Below are 17,341 nucleotides of genomic sequence, written 5' to 3' on the forward strand. Positions count from 1 at the left end.
GAGGCATTTAAAGCCCCCCACTGTGGCTTTAAAAAATGTAGTATAAACACTGACAACTGGGAAACACTGGCCTGCGAGTGCTCCAGTTGGAGAACAGCCTTGACCAAAGGTGCCATGGGCTTTGAAGACACTCAAACTCAGGACGCAAGGGAGAAATGTGCTAAGAGGAAGGCACGCTGGGCAAATCCACACCAGGATCAACTCCTGCCCGGAAACCAATGTCCCCACTGTGGAAGGACGTGTGGGTCCAGAATCGGCCTCCACAGTCACTTACGGACTCACTGTTAAGACCGTGTTTATGGAAGACAATCTTACTCGGCTACGAGGGATCGCCACAGAAGAAGAAGCAGCAGCTCTGGCCTACACAGTCGGAGGCACAGTCTGAAAACCAGTTGATGGAAACCACAGGAGGGGATAGGGACCTTGTTTGGTCAGATCCTGCTTCCAGGTTTCCCAATATGGCATCTGGTTGGCTTCTGTGAGGAAACAATGCTGGACTAGGTGGGCTTCTCTTGTGTTCTCATGTGCTGGGATTTCTTTTATCTGCGCCTGCTTGCACTGGGAGTGGGTGTGGAGAGCTGTGGCTCATCCCAGTCGAGTCATCCGCCCTCACCTCCTTCTCTCCCACAGCACCATAACTCAGTTCTGCCCCATGAGGTCACACCAGGCCATACACAGGCATCATGGGCTGTGTCATAATAAGGGCTAGAGAAGAGCTTTCCAAACTGTGCGTCGCCAGAAAGGGGTTATCTTAACCTCCTTGTTCGCTTGTGAAACTGAATTACTGTGTCACGAAATGATGCATGTCTAAAAAGCACAACATGGAAAGTTGGTGGGCTAGAGGCTTGCGTTAAAAATGAAACAGAATGAAAGAATGAAGACTACGGTTCTGAAGAGGTGAGGTTCCTGCAGCCCAGCTGGCCTATGAGTCGTTCTGGAACATGCAGAACTGCCCGGATAAAGGTGGTTGCTAAAGATTTTGTTTTTCATTTTATAATGTATATGAAAGAGAAGGAAGAGAGGGTGAAAATTAAACAGGTGAAAATTAGAAACCGAAAAGCAAAGCTGTAAAATAGGCGCATAGAATATGTACGGGTTAAAACAGGGGTCAACAAACTCCTATGCCCCACAAATAACCCAGAGATGCATTTTGAATAAAAGCACACATTCTACTCATGTAAAAACACACTGATTCCCAGACCGTCCGTGGGCCAGATTGAGAAGGCAGTTGGGCTGGATCCAGCCCCTGGGCCTTAGTTTGCCTACAGATGGGTTAAAATAACAAAGTCCAAGTAAGGGAATATCAGCCTTATCTAATTATCAGGTATCAGTCCAGATTTGTAAGATTTGGGACTGTTTCCCATCGACTCGCAAAGACTATCTGAGCTGCCAATATCATACAGAAGAATGGTTCTTTTGACAATATGTCTACATTGGTGTCATCGAAAACATTCGGTAACATTCATCTTGGGCAAAGTTTTCTTATTATTTCCGTCAAAATGAAATCCCAAAACGTCTTGCACCGGTTTATGTTCCCCAATTCAATTCACCAATTTACAATTAGGTGATGCAGAAGGAAACATATTTGGGCCATTTGCAAAGGAGTGCAATACCAGGATAAAGGCTGCGACCTTCTGGGTTCTGTTTCATAACCGGCCCTAAGAGGTGCCTGGCTTTAAAAACAGAAACCATCTCTCCAACTGGCTGCTACGAAAGGCACCATCTGGCGGCCAGAGTGGGGGCAGGTGAATCCCGAGTGGGAGTCCCTGCAAAGGCCGCCTCCGACACAGGCGAGGATTAGGGGTTTTTAAACCCCATATTTAGCGCTGGATGAAGAGATTACGAGCCGCTGGGCTAATGCCGAAGCCGAGAGCCAATTGGGAACTGCTTTCCCGGAGGGTGGGGACAGATGGGTGCAGGGCGGGGGGGTGGAAGCTGCGGGAGTGACCCAGAGCCGATGCTGGAAGCAGCCGGGAGCAGAGCAGGAACATTAGGGGTGAACAGCTGATGCTATTTTCGGAAGAGGGGATGATGTGTGGACCGTCTAAAGAGGAAGGACTTTAGCGAAGACCACCTGGGCTCCCACAGTGGTCCCATGGGCAAACCACCATCAGCAACTGAGGCTGTGACGCTGTAATGACCCTCCTCAGCTAACGTGCAGCACCCATCGCGCAACGGGCGTCAAAAGCTCAGGGACCGCCAGGCGCCAAATTGTGCAGCCTTCCGGAAGAGGGTAGGATCTGCAAGCCACCAACGACCGAGAGCAGGTGGTCGCCAGTGACAAGAGAGATCCCTAGTGCGTCTTTCAAGATGTCGGTCTGAGTCGTCCCTCAAAGAGAGCACTCAAAACCTGGTTGGGACTTGTGGTTGCCTCTGCAAGGAGCAGATGTTGGACTAGATGGGCCCTTGGCCTGACCCAAAAAGCTCTCCCATTCTTCTGCTCTTCAAGGACAGCAGCAACACAGGATCCCCGGGGGAGGCCACAGCCCCCTTGACATTTCGGGGAACGCATTGCGCTTTATGGCCAAGCTCCTGAGCATGGCCACCTTCGTGAGGCTCCTGGTGGCCGAAGCCGAGAGAAGGGTCTCGCTGTTCTTCAAAGCAGAGGAGGCCCAGGAAGTCCCCAGTTTCTTCTTGGACAAGCCCCAGACGGAGAAACTCCTGGAGGAAGGAGAGGTGGGCGGCTTGAGGTACGGCCTGGGCTCCATGCAAGGCTGGCGGGCGCACATGGAAGATGCTCACACCGCTCAGCCCCAGCTGCCTGGAGCCCTGGCCGGCTGGGCCTTCTTTGCCGTGTACGACGGGCACGCAGGCAGCACGGTGGCTCAGTTCTGCGCCAGGCACTTGCTCGGGCACGTGCTGGAGGCCGAGGCCCTGTCCGGCCAGGAGGAGGACCCCACAGCCGTCAAGGAGGCCGTACGCGAGGCCTTCCTGGCCATCGACAGGCGCATGCAGGACCTGTCACGGGCCGAGGCCTGGGAGCACGCGGGCACCACTGCCGTGGCCGTGCTGGTGTCGCCCCGGCACCTGTACTTCATCAACCTGGGCGACTCGAGGGCTCTCCTCTGCCGCTCGGCTGCCGTCACCTTCTACACCGACGACCACAAGCCCACCAAGCCGAGGGAGCGGCGGCGCATCGAGAACGCCGGCGGCACAGTGGTGCTGCAGAGGGTCAACGGGTCGCTGGCCGTCTCCCGGGCCCTGGGCGACTTCGGCTACAAGGCGGTGTCTTGGCGTGGCCCCACCGAGCAGCCGGTGTCCCCCGAGCCCGAGGTGTACCAGCTGGAGCGCTGCCCTGACGGAGACGAGTTCCTGGTGCTGGCCTGCGACGGGGTTTGGGACACCTTTGACAACGCGGGGCTGTGCGCCTTTGTGCGCTCACGACTCTGCCTCACCGGCAGCCCGCGGGACGTCTGCGAGTGCGTGCTGGACTCCTGCCTCTACAAGGTGAGGGGGGAGGATAGAGGCAGGGGGTTCTCACTTAGAGTTGGAAGGTGCACCCAGGGGTCATCTATTCCAACCCCCTGCAATGCAGGGATCTCAGCTGAAGCGTCCATGACAGGTGGCCATCCAACCTCGGCTTCAGAACCTTCCCAGGGGTTTTCAGTATTGTGGAAATTGCGGCCAACTAGATTTTTAGAAGGGACGCGGGTGGCACTGTGGGTTAAACCACAGAGCCTAGGGCTTGCCGATCAGAAGGTCGGCGGTTCGAATCCCCGTGACGGAGTGAGCTCCCGTTGCTCGGTCCCTGCTCCTGCCAACCTAGCAGTTCGAAAGCACAAAGTACAAGTAGATAAATAGGTACCGCTCTGGCGGGAAGGTAAACGGCATTTCCATGCACTGCTCTGGTTCACTAGAAGCGGCTTAGTCATGCTGGCCACATGACCCGAAAGCTGTATGCCGGCTCCCTCGGCCAATAAAGTGAGATGAGCGCCGCAACCCCAGAGTTGGTCACGACTGGACCTAATGGTCAGGGGTCCCTTTACCTTCACCTTTAGATTTCTAGATTTCTCAGATTATTGAGAATGAGGCCTATAGGAAGGAAGTTGAGCAGTTGGGGGAGTGGTGCAGGAAAAACAACATACTCCTTAACTTAAAGAAAACAAAAGAGATTATTGTGGACTTTAGGGAATGTAAATTGAATATTCAGCCACTCATTATTGAGGGGAAGTGTGTGGAACAGGTCTCAGTGTTTCGATTTCTGGGAATGGAGTTGAGAGATGACCTAACCTGGGGAGAAAACAGTAAAGACCTGGTGAAGAGAGCACAGCAGAGGTTATATTTTCTGAGAATCCTCCAGAAAAAATAATCTCTCAAAGGACCTGTTGATGGCATTTTACCATTTTACCATGTACTGAGGAGAGTATATTAACTTATGGTCTGTGTGTATGGTTTGGGAGCTGCACGGTCAGGGAAAAAACAGTGCTGTCCAGGGTTGTAAAGACTGCAGAGAGAATAATTGGGTGCACTCTTCCCACCTTGGATCAAATCTATGCTTCCAGGTGCCATAAGAAAGCTGCAGAGATAGCGCAGGATAGTGCGCACCCCGGAAATGATCTCTTTCAGCTTCTGCCTTCTGGAAGAAGGTACAGGGTTATAAAGACTAGGACTAGCCACCTGAGAAACAGTTTCTATCCAAATGCGATTTTGGTTTTAAACGCAGTGTAAGGTAGTCTCTATGGGGGTATGTTGTATTTAATTATGGGGTATCAGAGTTTTTAGGGGCTAACCAGCCTGGGATAGCAGGCTTGTTATTTTGAATGTCTCATGTCGATTTTTTTCAACTTCATTGTTCTGTATGGAACAATGGCAATAAAGATTATCGTATCGTATTGATTCCTGCATTGAAGGGGGTTGGACTACTTAGCCCTCGGGGTCCTTTCCAGCAATACAATTCTTTGATTCTAATGACGGCATTGGAAGGGGCACCCAGTGCCCATCTAGTCCAACCCGTATTATTATTGATGCCTTTGCAAAACACAAAATAAATAAAACGCATCACATGGTTAAAATAATTATTAAAACCAGACAAGCGTTTGCTCCCCTGAAAAAATGTAACTTACCATCCCTTACAAATGTTTCCGCGGTGGTGATAATGCCAGGGCTGCAGGTTCGATCCCTGTATGGGACAACATTTCAGGGGGTTGGACTAGATGATGATCAGGGCCCCCTTCCAAGTCCACAATTCTATGATTTTATGAGTCCTTAAAATTGCCACTCTAAAGGCAAAACAGGCCCCTTTCTCAGAGGTCTAGGGAGACCTGTCCCTTAATAAAAAGTCGGATATCCAATCAACCTCCTAGCTGGGAGATGTAAATCATTGAACAAGGCTGCTCCTAAGTTTTCGTAGTTTGAGCAAACCAGTAAGTAAGTGGGGTGAATCTTAAGGCGAGCTGCCTCCGAATGGGAGGACTCTCTTTGCATAAGGAATCTGGAAATAGCATCCTTCAGCTAAGGCAAGTTGCATAGAAAGGAACCGCAGAACTTGCAAAGGCTTTTCCTCGTTCCACAGTAATAATGCAGGGATCACAGCTAAAGCATCCCTGACAGATGGCCTTCCAACCTCTGCTTAAAAAGCTCCAACGATCCCTCTGCCCTCCGAGGGAATCCGTTCCACTGTCAAACAGCTCTTGCAGCCCAAAGGTTCATCCCAAAATAGCGACAGGAGGTGCGTCTTTTTAGAACCCACCTTATTTTGATGATGGCAAGGTGTTCTAAATTCTGTTTAATATTGTGATTTGATCTCATAACCCACCCTGGGACCTTAGGGCGAAGGGCGAGTAACCGCAGAAATGTTGTTGTTGTTGTTTAGTCGTGTCCGACTCTTCGTGACCCCCTGGACCAGAGCACACCAGGCACTCCTGTCTTCCACTGCCTCCCGCACTTTGGTCAAACTCATGTTCGTGCCTTCGAGAACACTGTCCAGCCATCTCGTCCTCTGTTGTCCCCTTCTCCTTGTGCCCTCCATCTTTCCCAACATCAGGGTCTTTTCCAGGGAGTCTTCTCTTCTCATGAGGTGGCCAGAGTCTTGGAGCCTCAGCTTCAGGATCTGTCCTTCCAGTGAGCACTCAGGGCTGATTTCCTTCAGAATGGATCAGTTTGATCTCCTTGCAGTCCATGGGACTCTCAAGAGTCTCCTCCAGCACCAGAATTCAAAAGCATCCATTCTTTGGCGATCAGCCTTCTTTATGGTCCAGCTCTCACTTCCATACATCACTACTGGGAAAACCAGAGCTTGAGCTATATGGACCTTTGTTGGCAAGGTGATGTCTCTGCTATTTAAGATGGTTTGTCATTGCTTTTCTCCCAAGAAGCAGGCGTCTTTTCATTTTGTGACTACTGTCACCATCTGCAGTGATCATGGAGCCCAAGAAAGTAAAATCTCTCACTGCCTCCATTTTATAGAATTACAGAGTTGGAAGGGAACCCCAGGGGTCATCCAGTCCAACCCGCTGCAATGCAGGAATTGCAACTCCTTGAAAGGAAAGGAAAAACTACTCCCCTTCCCCAGAATGAAAATTAAAGCATTAAGCAGGCTTAGTAATTATATTAATTATAATAATTATATTAATTATAATAATTATATTATATTTTATATTATATTTTATTGTTTAAATTTTTATTTTTATAATATATTATATATTATATTTATTATAATTTTATATTTTATAATTTTATAACATAATTTTATATTTTATAATTTTATATATATATTATATATTTTTATATTATATTATATATTATAATTAATTATAATAATTATTATATTATATTATATTATATTATATTATATTATATTATATTATATTATATTATATTATTATATAGAAATAATAATAATAATAATAATAATAATAATAATAATAATAATAAATTTATTTATTTATACCCCGCCCATCTGGCTGAATTTCCCCGGCAAGCTGGGTGTTAAACCAACCAACCCAAGTTTAGAGGAACCTGAGATCTTCCTGGCTTAACTGGATCTGTGGGACTCTCTGCATTCAGTTTTATGATTGCTGCTGCCCTTTTCCTTCTCCTGCTGAGCATTTATCTCCATTCCTGGGCCCAGCCATGTAATTAACACACATCAGCCTCCTCCCCCAAGGGCTTAAGGAAGCAGCTGCCAGTTGAGGGCACTGGAGGTCCAGGATTAGTGAAGCAGGACAGTGGAGCATCAAGAAGTCGTTTAGGAGGAGCAGGAAAGGTGAGTTCCAGAAGAGTTTGTTAAAGAGCTGCGCTCCGTTGGAGCATCTTGAAGGAGGTTCAAGCAGCAGGTGAGGGAGGCATGTGTCCCGCCGGACTTCATCAGGCTCCAGGGAACTGTCCTGCCCCTGCTCTAAAGAAAGCGGAAACGATGCAGCGATAGAATCGCAGAATTGTAGCATCAGGAGGGACCTCCAAAGGTCATCCAGCCCAACCCCCTGCAATGCAGGAGTCACGGTTCGTTCTGAAGTTGCAGAATCTTCTTTACTAAACACTGGGGTCTTGATACATAATAAGAGCCTTCCTGGACTGGGAGCGGCCGCCAATACCATATAACACCGGTCTTGAAAGACCTACACTGGCTCCCAGGACGTTTCCGAGCACAATTCAAAATGTTGGTGTTGAATTGAAAGCCCTCAATGGCCTCAAAGGCCCGGTAGACCTGAAGGAGCATCTCCACCTCCATTGTTCTGCCCAGACACTGAGGTCCAGCTCCGAGGGCCTTCTGGTGGTTCCCTTGCTGCGAGAAGCAAAGCTACAGGGAACCAGGCAGAGGGCCTTTTCGGTGGTGGCACCCGCCCTGTGGAACACCCTCCCACCAGATGTCAAAGAGAAGAACAACTACCTGACTTTTAGAAGACATCTGAAGGCAGCCCTGTTTAGGGAAGCTTTTAATCAATCAATCTTTATTACGGTCCAGAGACCCAACAAATCGTTACAAAGCAATGCACAATTCAGACAGCCCACCTCCAGGTTAAACAAGCATTTTGTTCAGACTTAAAGATAGGAATCATTGGTTCTTGCAACCACCGATAAAAACTTTGTCACTGCTAATGTTCTAGCGTTTGTCCGGTCTTCCAATAGGAACCTGACATAGTGAGCCTCTGATTTTTCCGGGAAAGGTACCAGCAAGGGTAATTTTATCAGTTCAGCCCCGGCTTGCTCATATTTCGCACAGTGCAGCAAAATGTTTTATAGAAGCTTTTAATGTTTAATAGACTATTGTATTTTTATATTCTTTTGGAAGCCGCCCGGAGTGGCTGGGGAGACTGAGCCAGATGGGTGGGGTATAAATAATATATTATTATTATTATTATTATTATTATTATTATTATTATTATTATTACTGGATCAGGCCAATGGCCCACCTAGTCCAGTATCCTGTTCTCACAGCAGCCAACCAAGATGCTTGTGGGGAGTCTAAAAGTAGGACGTGGGCACAGGAGCTCTCGCCCCCTTGGGGTTCCCCAAAACTGGCGTACTGCCTCCGAGGGTGGGAGTAAAACGCAGCCATCATGACTAGTGGCCAATGGTAGCCAGCCCCCTTCTCCATTAATTTGTCTAATCCCCTTTGAAAGCCATCCTAGTTGATGGCCTTCGCTACGTCTAGTGGAAGGGAGTTCCATGGTTTAACTGTGTGCGATCAACGTTCAACTTGATGGGTGTGTCCATCCATATATTAAGTATAGAGGGATGGCGAGAGTGTCGGACCAGGACCTGGGAGAGAAAGGTGGAATAATAATAATAATAATAATAATAATAATAATTTATCATCTATACCCCGCCCATCTGGCTGGGTTTCTGGGCGGCTTCCAACAGAACACTAAAATACAATAACCTATTGAACATTAAAAGCTTCCCTAAACAGGGCTGCCTTCAGATGTCTTCTAAAAGTCTGGTAGTTATTTATCTCTTTGACATCTGGTGGGAGGGCATTCCACAGGGCGGGCGCCACCACCGAGAAGGCCCTCTGCCTGATTCCCTGTAACTTGGCTTCTCACAGGGAGGGAACTGCCAGAAGGCCCTCGGTGCTGGACCTCAGTGTCCGGGCAGAACGATGGAGGTGGAGACGCTCCTTCAGGTATACTGGACCAAAGCCGTTTAGGGCTTTCAAGGTCAGCACCAACAATGATGCTATAAAAAATGCTATAAAAAATGCTGCACATTCACTTTCTTTGCACCATGCATAACTTCACACACCTCTAACATGCTGTCTGCACCCCCAAAATACGTGCCCTTTTTCTCTGCTACCCCCCCCCCCAGATATTGCAACTTTTCCTCCTATAAGGAGTCAAAGCATTGCCTGTAAACGGACTGGGCTGGCTCTGTCTCGTGCATCTGGGAGGAAGGAAACGGATCTGGCCCCTGAGATGTTTGTCCAGGGAGAATAAGGTCATCCAGGTTGAAGGAGATGGTTGTCACCCCTGCAAAACAATTGCTTTGCTAAGCAGGCGGGAGGACACAATCCTCAGACGACTCTACGCCGTAGCTGTCAACCGTCCCTTATTTGGCGGGAAACTCCCTTATCCCAGCGCCGTTTCCCGCTGCTGTCCTTTATTGATGATGTCCCTTAAATTTCCCAGGTTTCAAAGGAAGCAGCTCCTCTCCCTCCCTCTCTGCCGGCCAGGGAGGAGGGAGGCTCCAGCTGTGTTGCTTGGCTGCGTTGCTCACCCAATGAGGAGTCTAAGAACGACTGGGGGGTGGAGCTTGCATGCCTTGTGCTGATCAAATCGGCCGCGTTGCCTGGGGACTCGCCTTTGCTCAGCGCTTCCCAGCGGAGAGGTGACAGTGGTTTTCCTTGCTGCATCCCCTTTGCCGGGTTGCTGCGCTGTGGGAACCACCGCTTGAGGCTTCGTTTGGCTGCTGGCTGGGCTTTCTGCCTTTGGCTCGGAGGGGCTCAGAAGTTGAACATACCTGTGCTTGGAAAATCCCTTATTTTGGCTGCTGATCCCTTATTTTCGAGGCTGCTGGTCCCTTATTTTCAAATCTGTAAGTTGACAGGTATGCTCTACGCTCTCCCTGCAGGGCAGCCGTGACAACATGACCTGCATCGTGGTCTGCTTCCCAGCTGCCCCGGGCGTCTCCCAGGAGGCCTTGCAGAAGGAGCAGGAGCTGGACGCTTCCCTGGAGAAGAGGGTGGCAGGTGCGTACGCCGTTTGCGCCGCGACGGAGCGAGGCCTTTGGCCGCTGGCAAAAGGGAGGAGTGGGATTTTGAGAACGGGGAGGAAAAATAACGGAAGGGAAAGTAGTGCTGTGAGGGTTTTGGGGGGGTCAGTTTGGATGATGCCCTGGGCCCCTTTCAGTTCTTGGGTACCCAAGTGAGGGTTAGAATCTAACAGAGGATTCTGTGGGTGAGCTACTCAGACAGGTTTCCTTGCACAACAATGAGCGATGTCCTGGAGTGTCAACACAAGGGGGCTTGTGAAGAAGGCGCAGCAGAGACTGTACTTTTTGAGAATTCTAAGGAAAAACCATCTTCCGCAGAAACTGCTGCTTGCCTTCTATCACTGTGCCATTGAGAGCGTGCTCACTTATGGCTTATGTGTGTGGTACGGAAGCTGTACTACCCAGGACAGGATGGGGTTGTGCAGAGTTGTTAAGGCAGCAGAGAGCATTGTTGGCTGCCCACTCTCCACCTTAGAGCAGATTTATGCCACAAGGTGCCATAGGAAGGCACTGGACATAGTAAAAGATCCATCGCATCCTGGTCACTGTCTCTTCGAGCTCCTGCCGTCGGGACGGAGATACAGGACGATGAAGACAAGAACGAGCCGTCTTAAGAACAGCTTCTTCTCCAGAGCGATCTCGGCCCTGAATTGGAAGCCTGGACTTTGAAAGTCATCTAATCTTCCTTGCTGTGCTATACTGTATTGTTTTTAATTAGTGTTTTTATGGAGCAGTCAAGTAATTTCGTTGTCCCTGAGAGGGGGCAATGACAATAAAGATATTATTATTATTATTATTATTATTATTATTATTATTATTATTATTAGAAAGCATGGGTAGGCAAACTAAGGCCTGGGGACGGATCCGGCCCAATCGCCTTCTAAATCTGGCACATGGACAGTCTGGGAATCAGCGTGTTTTTCCATGAGTAGAATGTGTGCTTTTATTTAAAATGCATCTCTGGGTTATTTGTGGGGCATAGGAATTCGTTCATTCCCCCCCCCAAAAAAAATAGTCTGGCCCCCACGCAGTCTGAGGGACAGTGGACTGGTCCACAGCTGGAAAAGGTTGCTAACCCCTGGCATAGTCCATCACAGGAGTCAGCAAACTTTTTTACCAATCACCTTCTAAATTTGGCTCGCAGACAGTCCAGGAATCAGCATGTTTTTACATGAGTAGAATGTGTGCTTTTATTTAAAATGCATCTCTGGGTTATTTGTGGGGCCTGCCTGGTGATTTTACATGAGTAGAATGTATGCTTTTATTTAAAGTGCATCTCTGGGTTATTGGTGGGGCATAGGAATGCGTTCATTCCCCCGTCCCCCCAAAAAATATAGTCCGGCCCCCCACAAGGTCTGAGGGACAGTGGACCGGCCCCCTGCTGAAAAAGTTTGCTGACCCCTGAGCTAAAGTGTCCTCATCCGCATCCCAAAAAATGAGCTAGGCTGCAAGAGTTGCAAGGCCCTCCAGGATAACGGGTGGGACTCTCCTTCAGCCCCCTCACCTATCTGAACAATAGCCAGTGCTTTGAGGTGTGAGCTGCGCTGGAAGGAAGCTGGAAGCTGGAGACACAGAGTCCTGCTTGCTCTGTGCTGGATCCCAAGACTAATGGAGACACAAGATCTGTTGGGCTGCGAACACCATGAGCCCTCCAGACTAGACTCAAGTTGTGCATATGGATAAATGAAACCATATATACTAAAGACACCACAGTTTCCGCTGTCCTTTCTGCCAAGGTGAAATATACTCGGAGTCGAGAGCGGATTTCATGCCCTTTATTCAGCTCATAGTGGTGAGGAGGAATGGAAGTTCCCCCAGAATGTCTGCTTTATATACATTATTTACACAATGGGCCCCACATGATTGGCTAATTCCGGGATTCACCTGTAGGCCAATCAGGTTGCGGATTCACTTCCACCTGGAGCTGGATTGGGTGGCTCCTGTGGACCAATCAGACTGCTGCATTCTGGATCCTATTGTTCTAGGACCAATCAGGCTGCTGCATTCTGAATCCTATTGTTCTAGGGCCAATCAGACTGCTACCATTTGGATCCCATTCAACTCAGTACATAACACAAGGACACCGTTTTGGAGGACTACATGCAGTGCTATAGATCTGAGGAGCCGAGCTCGGAGCTTAGGCAAGAAAGAGTCTTGCAAAGTTACACAGGTCTTGCAAAGGTGCAGCTCAGGTTCTGCAAAGCATGTGCCAAACAGCAGGTGGGGGAGCTGAGCTCTTTTGCATAGGGCTCTGTTTTGATCATTCGAACTCTCGTCCTTCGGTGCCTGTTCTGCAGACTCAAATAAAGATAATAATAATAATAATAATAATAATAATAATAATAATAATAATTTATACCCCACTCTTCCCGGTTCAGGGCGGCTAACAACAAATTTAAAACACTTAATTGATGAAACAAAAAACATGAATAACGTGAATAACAATAAATTCTGAATTCAAAAATCAATTTAGGGGGGAAATCCATTCAATGAACATTAGATGATCACCAGGGCTGGCTGGCTAAGTTAATCCTATTTGGGCCAGCGAGGAGACCAGGGGAGAATTAGCTGTGGGATCCCAGAGCGGGTGATCTTCATAAAAAGGGGAGAAGGAAGGAAGGAAGGGGAATAAGAGATCAAGCTAAGTTCAAATTGAAAGCCAGGTGGAATAGCTGTGTCTTACAGGCCCTGCAGAAGGAAATTAAATCCTGCAGCGACCTGGGCTCATGGGACAGAGCATTCCACCAGGTCGGAGCCACCACTAAGAAGGCCCTGGCCCTGGTGGAGGATAGTCTGACTTCCTTAGGGCCCGGGACCTCTAAACTATGATTATTCATGGACCTGTTTGTGTCTGGATGGGGACCTAGAAGCCACTCGTGGGGCAATTATCCGCCAGTGCCATCGAGGTAACCAGCCCCTCCACTTCTCTCACCCCACCCCAAATCTCACCCCAGAGCTTTACGATGAACTACTGGAACAGGAAGGGGGTCCAAACCTCGTCTCCGTCTTCCAACGTCTGGCTACAGAGGCGAACCCTAACCTTCCCCCTGGGGGAGGCCTGGCTAGCAAGTAAGTATGATGATCTGCCTCCCCATTCCTTGGGAATCACGCACCCCCACCCCACTCTCATATCTGCAGGGGGGTCCGTTTCTTCTAAAACACACAATCTAAAACACACAAGGATCGTCAGCTTTCGAAACCTAAAGGATTCCGGGGCCTGGGCGGGGCTTCTGGGCCAGTGGGTGGAGCCTAGTACGGACCTGTGGGTGGAGTTTGGGGCGGGGACCAGATGATGATGATGATGATTTATTGAATTTATATACAGTGGTACCTTGGGTTACATACGCTTCAGGTAACATACGCTTCAGGTTACAGACTCTGCTAACCCAGAAATAGTACCTTGGGTTAAGAACTTTGCCTCAGGATGAGAACAGAAATCGTGCTCCGGCGGCGCAGCGGCAGTGGGAGGCCCCATTAGCTAAAGTGGTGCTTCAGGTTAAGAACAGTTTCAGGTTAAAAACGGACCTCTGGAACGAATTAAGTACTTAACCCGAGGTACCACTGTACCGCCCTATATCCGGAAAGTTCACAGAAAAGATCAACATAAAAACCAATATATATATATATAACCAAAATAAAAGCAAGAACCCAATAACCAGCTCCATCTGGTACGCAGGATGAGACCCTCCCTGCCTGCATACTGTCTCGCCAGAGTGGTGCATGCTCTGGTTATCTCCCACTTGGACTACTGTTATGCGCTCTACGTGGGGCTACCTTTGAAGGTGACCAGGAAACTACAACTAATCCAGAATGCGGCAGCTAGACTGGTGACTGGGGGCGGCCGCCGAGACCACATAACACCGGTCCTGAAAGACCTTCATTGGCTCCCAGGACGTTTCCGAGCACAATTCAAAGTGTTGGTGCTGACCTTGAAAGCCCTAGCCCAGAATACCTGAAGGAGCATCTCCACCCCCCCTCGTTCTGCCCGGACACTGAGGTCCAGCGCCGAGGGCCTTCTGGTGGTTCCCTCATTGCGAGAAGCAAAGCTACAGTGAACCAGGCAGAGGGCCTTCTCGGTTGTGGCACCCACCCTGTGGAACACCCTCCCATCAGATGTCAAAGAGATAAACAACTATCTGACATTTAGAAGACATCTGAAGGCTGTTCAGGGAGGTTTTTAATGACTGATGTTTTATTGTATTTTTAATCTTTGTTGGAAGCTGCCCAGAGTGGCTGGGGAAACCCAGCCAAATGGGTAGGGTACAAATAAATAATAATAATAATAATAATAATAATAATAATAATAATAATAATAATAATTACAGCCCCCCAAAAAGAACCACATTTTAAAAGGGCATGGACTACATCTAATTTGTCAAGAAAGGCCATTTTCAGGCTTAGCCTAAATTGAGAAATGTAGGTGCCCCCTAATCCCAGAGCTGCGGCCGTGTTTGCTCGGTGGTTGTATGAAAAGCACTCTGTTTATGCTCAGAAGCTTTTCTTTCTGCAAAGAAAGGAGGGCCAAGCGGCTTGGGGTACCAGAAGCTAGTGACCACCTTGTTCCTCTCGCAGGAGAGCTGTGATCATGGAGGCTTATCAGCGGGCGAAGGAGAGTCGCGAGGAGCAAGAAATGTCGGTAAGAACCTCCGGATCTTATTAAACTGTCTGTAGGAGTTGGAAGGGAGTCCAGAGGGTCATGGAGGGCAATCCCTTTGTTCTCCTCGTGGCACCACCACACCAGACAACTGGTCTCTGAAGCCTGGGAAATTCGGGACAGGTAAAAGAACATCATGTGGCCGAATTGAACTATGGAACTCCTTGCCACATGAGGCAGTGAGGGCCACGGACTTGGATGGCTTTAAAAGAGGATGGGGCTCCTAGCTAGGAGCTCTCCGTGGCTCCTAGCCAGGATGGCCTGATCCAGCAGGTGCTCTTCTTTTCTTCTTCTTTTTTTATCACCAAACAGCATTTTATTTCATTTGTGATTCAGATTGGTGTTATTTTCCTTCAAGGGTAAAAAGTGCAGAAACTTCTTCTCTGAACTGTGCAAAGATTTTACTCTATTACTAGCTAGTTTACCATACCCAGTTACTAATTTTTATGACAGCTTTATCCTCCAATCTTAAAAGTGCATTAATAAAAGAGAAAAGCCAGTGGAAGCAAAATCCACATCTGTACTTTGCTGTTCATTATGTTTTGGGGATTTAAAGCAATTCTCTTTAAAAGTCTTTGGGTTGCTAATACAAATCCTTCCCCCCTCTATACTGTGACAGACTCTGGAAACGCATTATTCACTTCCATTTGCCACAAACTTTTGATGGTTTTCCTTGCGCTGATTTTTATATTGATTTTAAGAATCTGCACATAAAACCATCTTTGTTGATCATGTTCAAGTTTACTAGAAGCACAGAGGATGGTTGCTATTATAAAAGCCACTCCCTTGGTCTCAAAAAAGGCTTGGTCATAGAAGACTTTCCCCTTGACATCTGTGCAGGGTTCTGTGTCAGTTCCTCTAAGAGATATTTTGTCCTCTGAATTTATCGATTCTACAAACTTAAACCAGTTTCAGAGCAGCCTAACCATCTGCTAAGGTAAAGGTAAAGAGACCCCTGACCATTAGGTCCAGTCGTGGCCAACTCTGGGGTATTATCTCGCTTTATTGGCCGAGGGAGCCGACGTATAGCTTCCGGGTCATGTGGCCAGCAGGACTAAGCCACTTCTGGCGAACCAGAGCAGCGCACGGAAATGCCGTTTACCTTCCCGCCGGAGTGGTACCTATTTATCTACTTGCACTTTGACGTGCTTTCAAACTGCTAGGTTGGCAGGAGCAGGGACCGAGCAACGGGCGCTCACCCCGTCGCGGGGATTCGAACCGCCGACCTTCTGATCGGCAAGTCCTAGGCTCTGTGGTTTAACCCACAGAGCCACCCGCGTCCCCCAACCATCCGCTAAGCTGCCCCAAATAAACTTTTGGGAACTTGTGAAAAGTGTGGCGGAGGCTGCTTTTCAGCTGGACTGGCTGGTTCATTTGATTCAACTTTATTTAAATATTTAATTTATATATTGCTCAGCGCCACCGATTCCCAAGTTTCCAGAAAATACGATCGATTGAAATGAACTTTGGCTGCTCGCATTCCGACACAATTTCTGCTCATGGTGCTCCAACCAAGTTCTTATTTCTCCCTGCCCTTCTTTGTTTCAGGCCCCCAGTGCGAATGCTGCCTCAGAATGAACGCTCTGCTGTGCGGGTTGGACCACGGATGCCAAGACATCATTTTTGCGAAAGAGAGCAGGCTGGGGAAGCAAATCTGACCAGGATTTCTGGGCAAACTTAGGAAGCTGGATGGCAATGGATGGGGTGGGGCGAGTCGGATTGGGGCCACCACAGCCCCCTTTCCCCACCGCCACCAGGGTGGAAAACACCATCTGGACTGAGCGGAACAGCTGTCACTCAAGGCAAAGGCAGTCTATGTTAGAACAGATCATGTATTTTGTTTCTTGCCTGGACATAAATTTTGCTTCTTCTTCTTTATTTGAATTTGCATTTTATTTATTTGTTAACATTCTCACATTACATCTGTAAACGTTGTCATGTTACGTTACAGGACTTACTATAATTTCCAACATGTATACAAAAATTATATACAAATTTTATATACCTAGAAAGAAAATGAAACAAAAAAAGGAAGAACAAAGAGAAAAAACAAAAACAATACATTCCAACACTCTAGACTTCCTGTCTATACCGTTGTATATTCCTTTTTTACATGAATGTACTCTTACTATTGTATATTTCTTTACATTTTATCTAATACATTCCTATATCAATATGTGCTCTTAGTCTTATTTCTCAACTCAGTCTCACTCCCACGTCAATCAAATGCTAGCATAGATAGCAAACCTTTACTGTATTGTTTTATATCTATCCCACTTTTCCATAAATTTTTGTTTTGGATTGCCTCTCAGGGTATTTGTTAACTGCTTTTAAAGTTTTGCTTCTTTAACACTGCATTCCAACAGGAAAGACTTGCAAGAATCACCTCCACCCCTGGAATTTATCAGAAGGGGAAATGCAGCCTGTATAATTCAGTGCCTCTCAAACTTGGGTCTCCAGCGGTTGTTGACTACAAATCTCATCATCCCTGAGCACTGGTCATGCTAGCTATGGATGATGGGAGTTGTAGTCCAACAA

The 17,341-nt window shown here is 47.9% G+C and overlaps 1 protein-coding gene across 1 annotated transcript; it reads left to right on the top strand.

Moving 5' to 3' along the window:
• The first annotated feature begins 1,104 nt into the window (after nt 1-1,104).
• PPM1N (protein phosphatase, Mg2+/Mn2+ dependent 1N (putative)) lies at nt 1,105-16,854 on the top strand. Its single transcript, XM_083627600.1, has 5 exons — nt 1,105-3,447; nt 10,009-10,126; nt 13,104-13,218; nt 14,722-14,785; nt 16,352-16,854. The coding sequence occupies exons 1-5, from the start codon at nt 2,521-2,523 to the stop codon at nt 16,379-16,381; spliced, it is 1,254 nt and encodes a 417-aa protein (XP_083483726.1). The 5' UTR covers nt 1,105-2,520; the 3' UTR covers nt 16,382-16,854.
• Nucleotides 16,855-17,341: the final 487 nt, after the last annotated feature.

The sequence above is a fragment of the Podarcis filfolensis genome (assembly GCF_964270895.1).
Source record: "Podarcis filfolensis genome assembly, chromosome: 8".
Classification (NCBI taxonomy): domain Eukaryota; kingdom Metazoa; phylum Chordata; class Lepidosauria; order Squamata; family Lacertidae; genus Podarcis; species Podarcis filfolensis.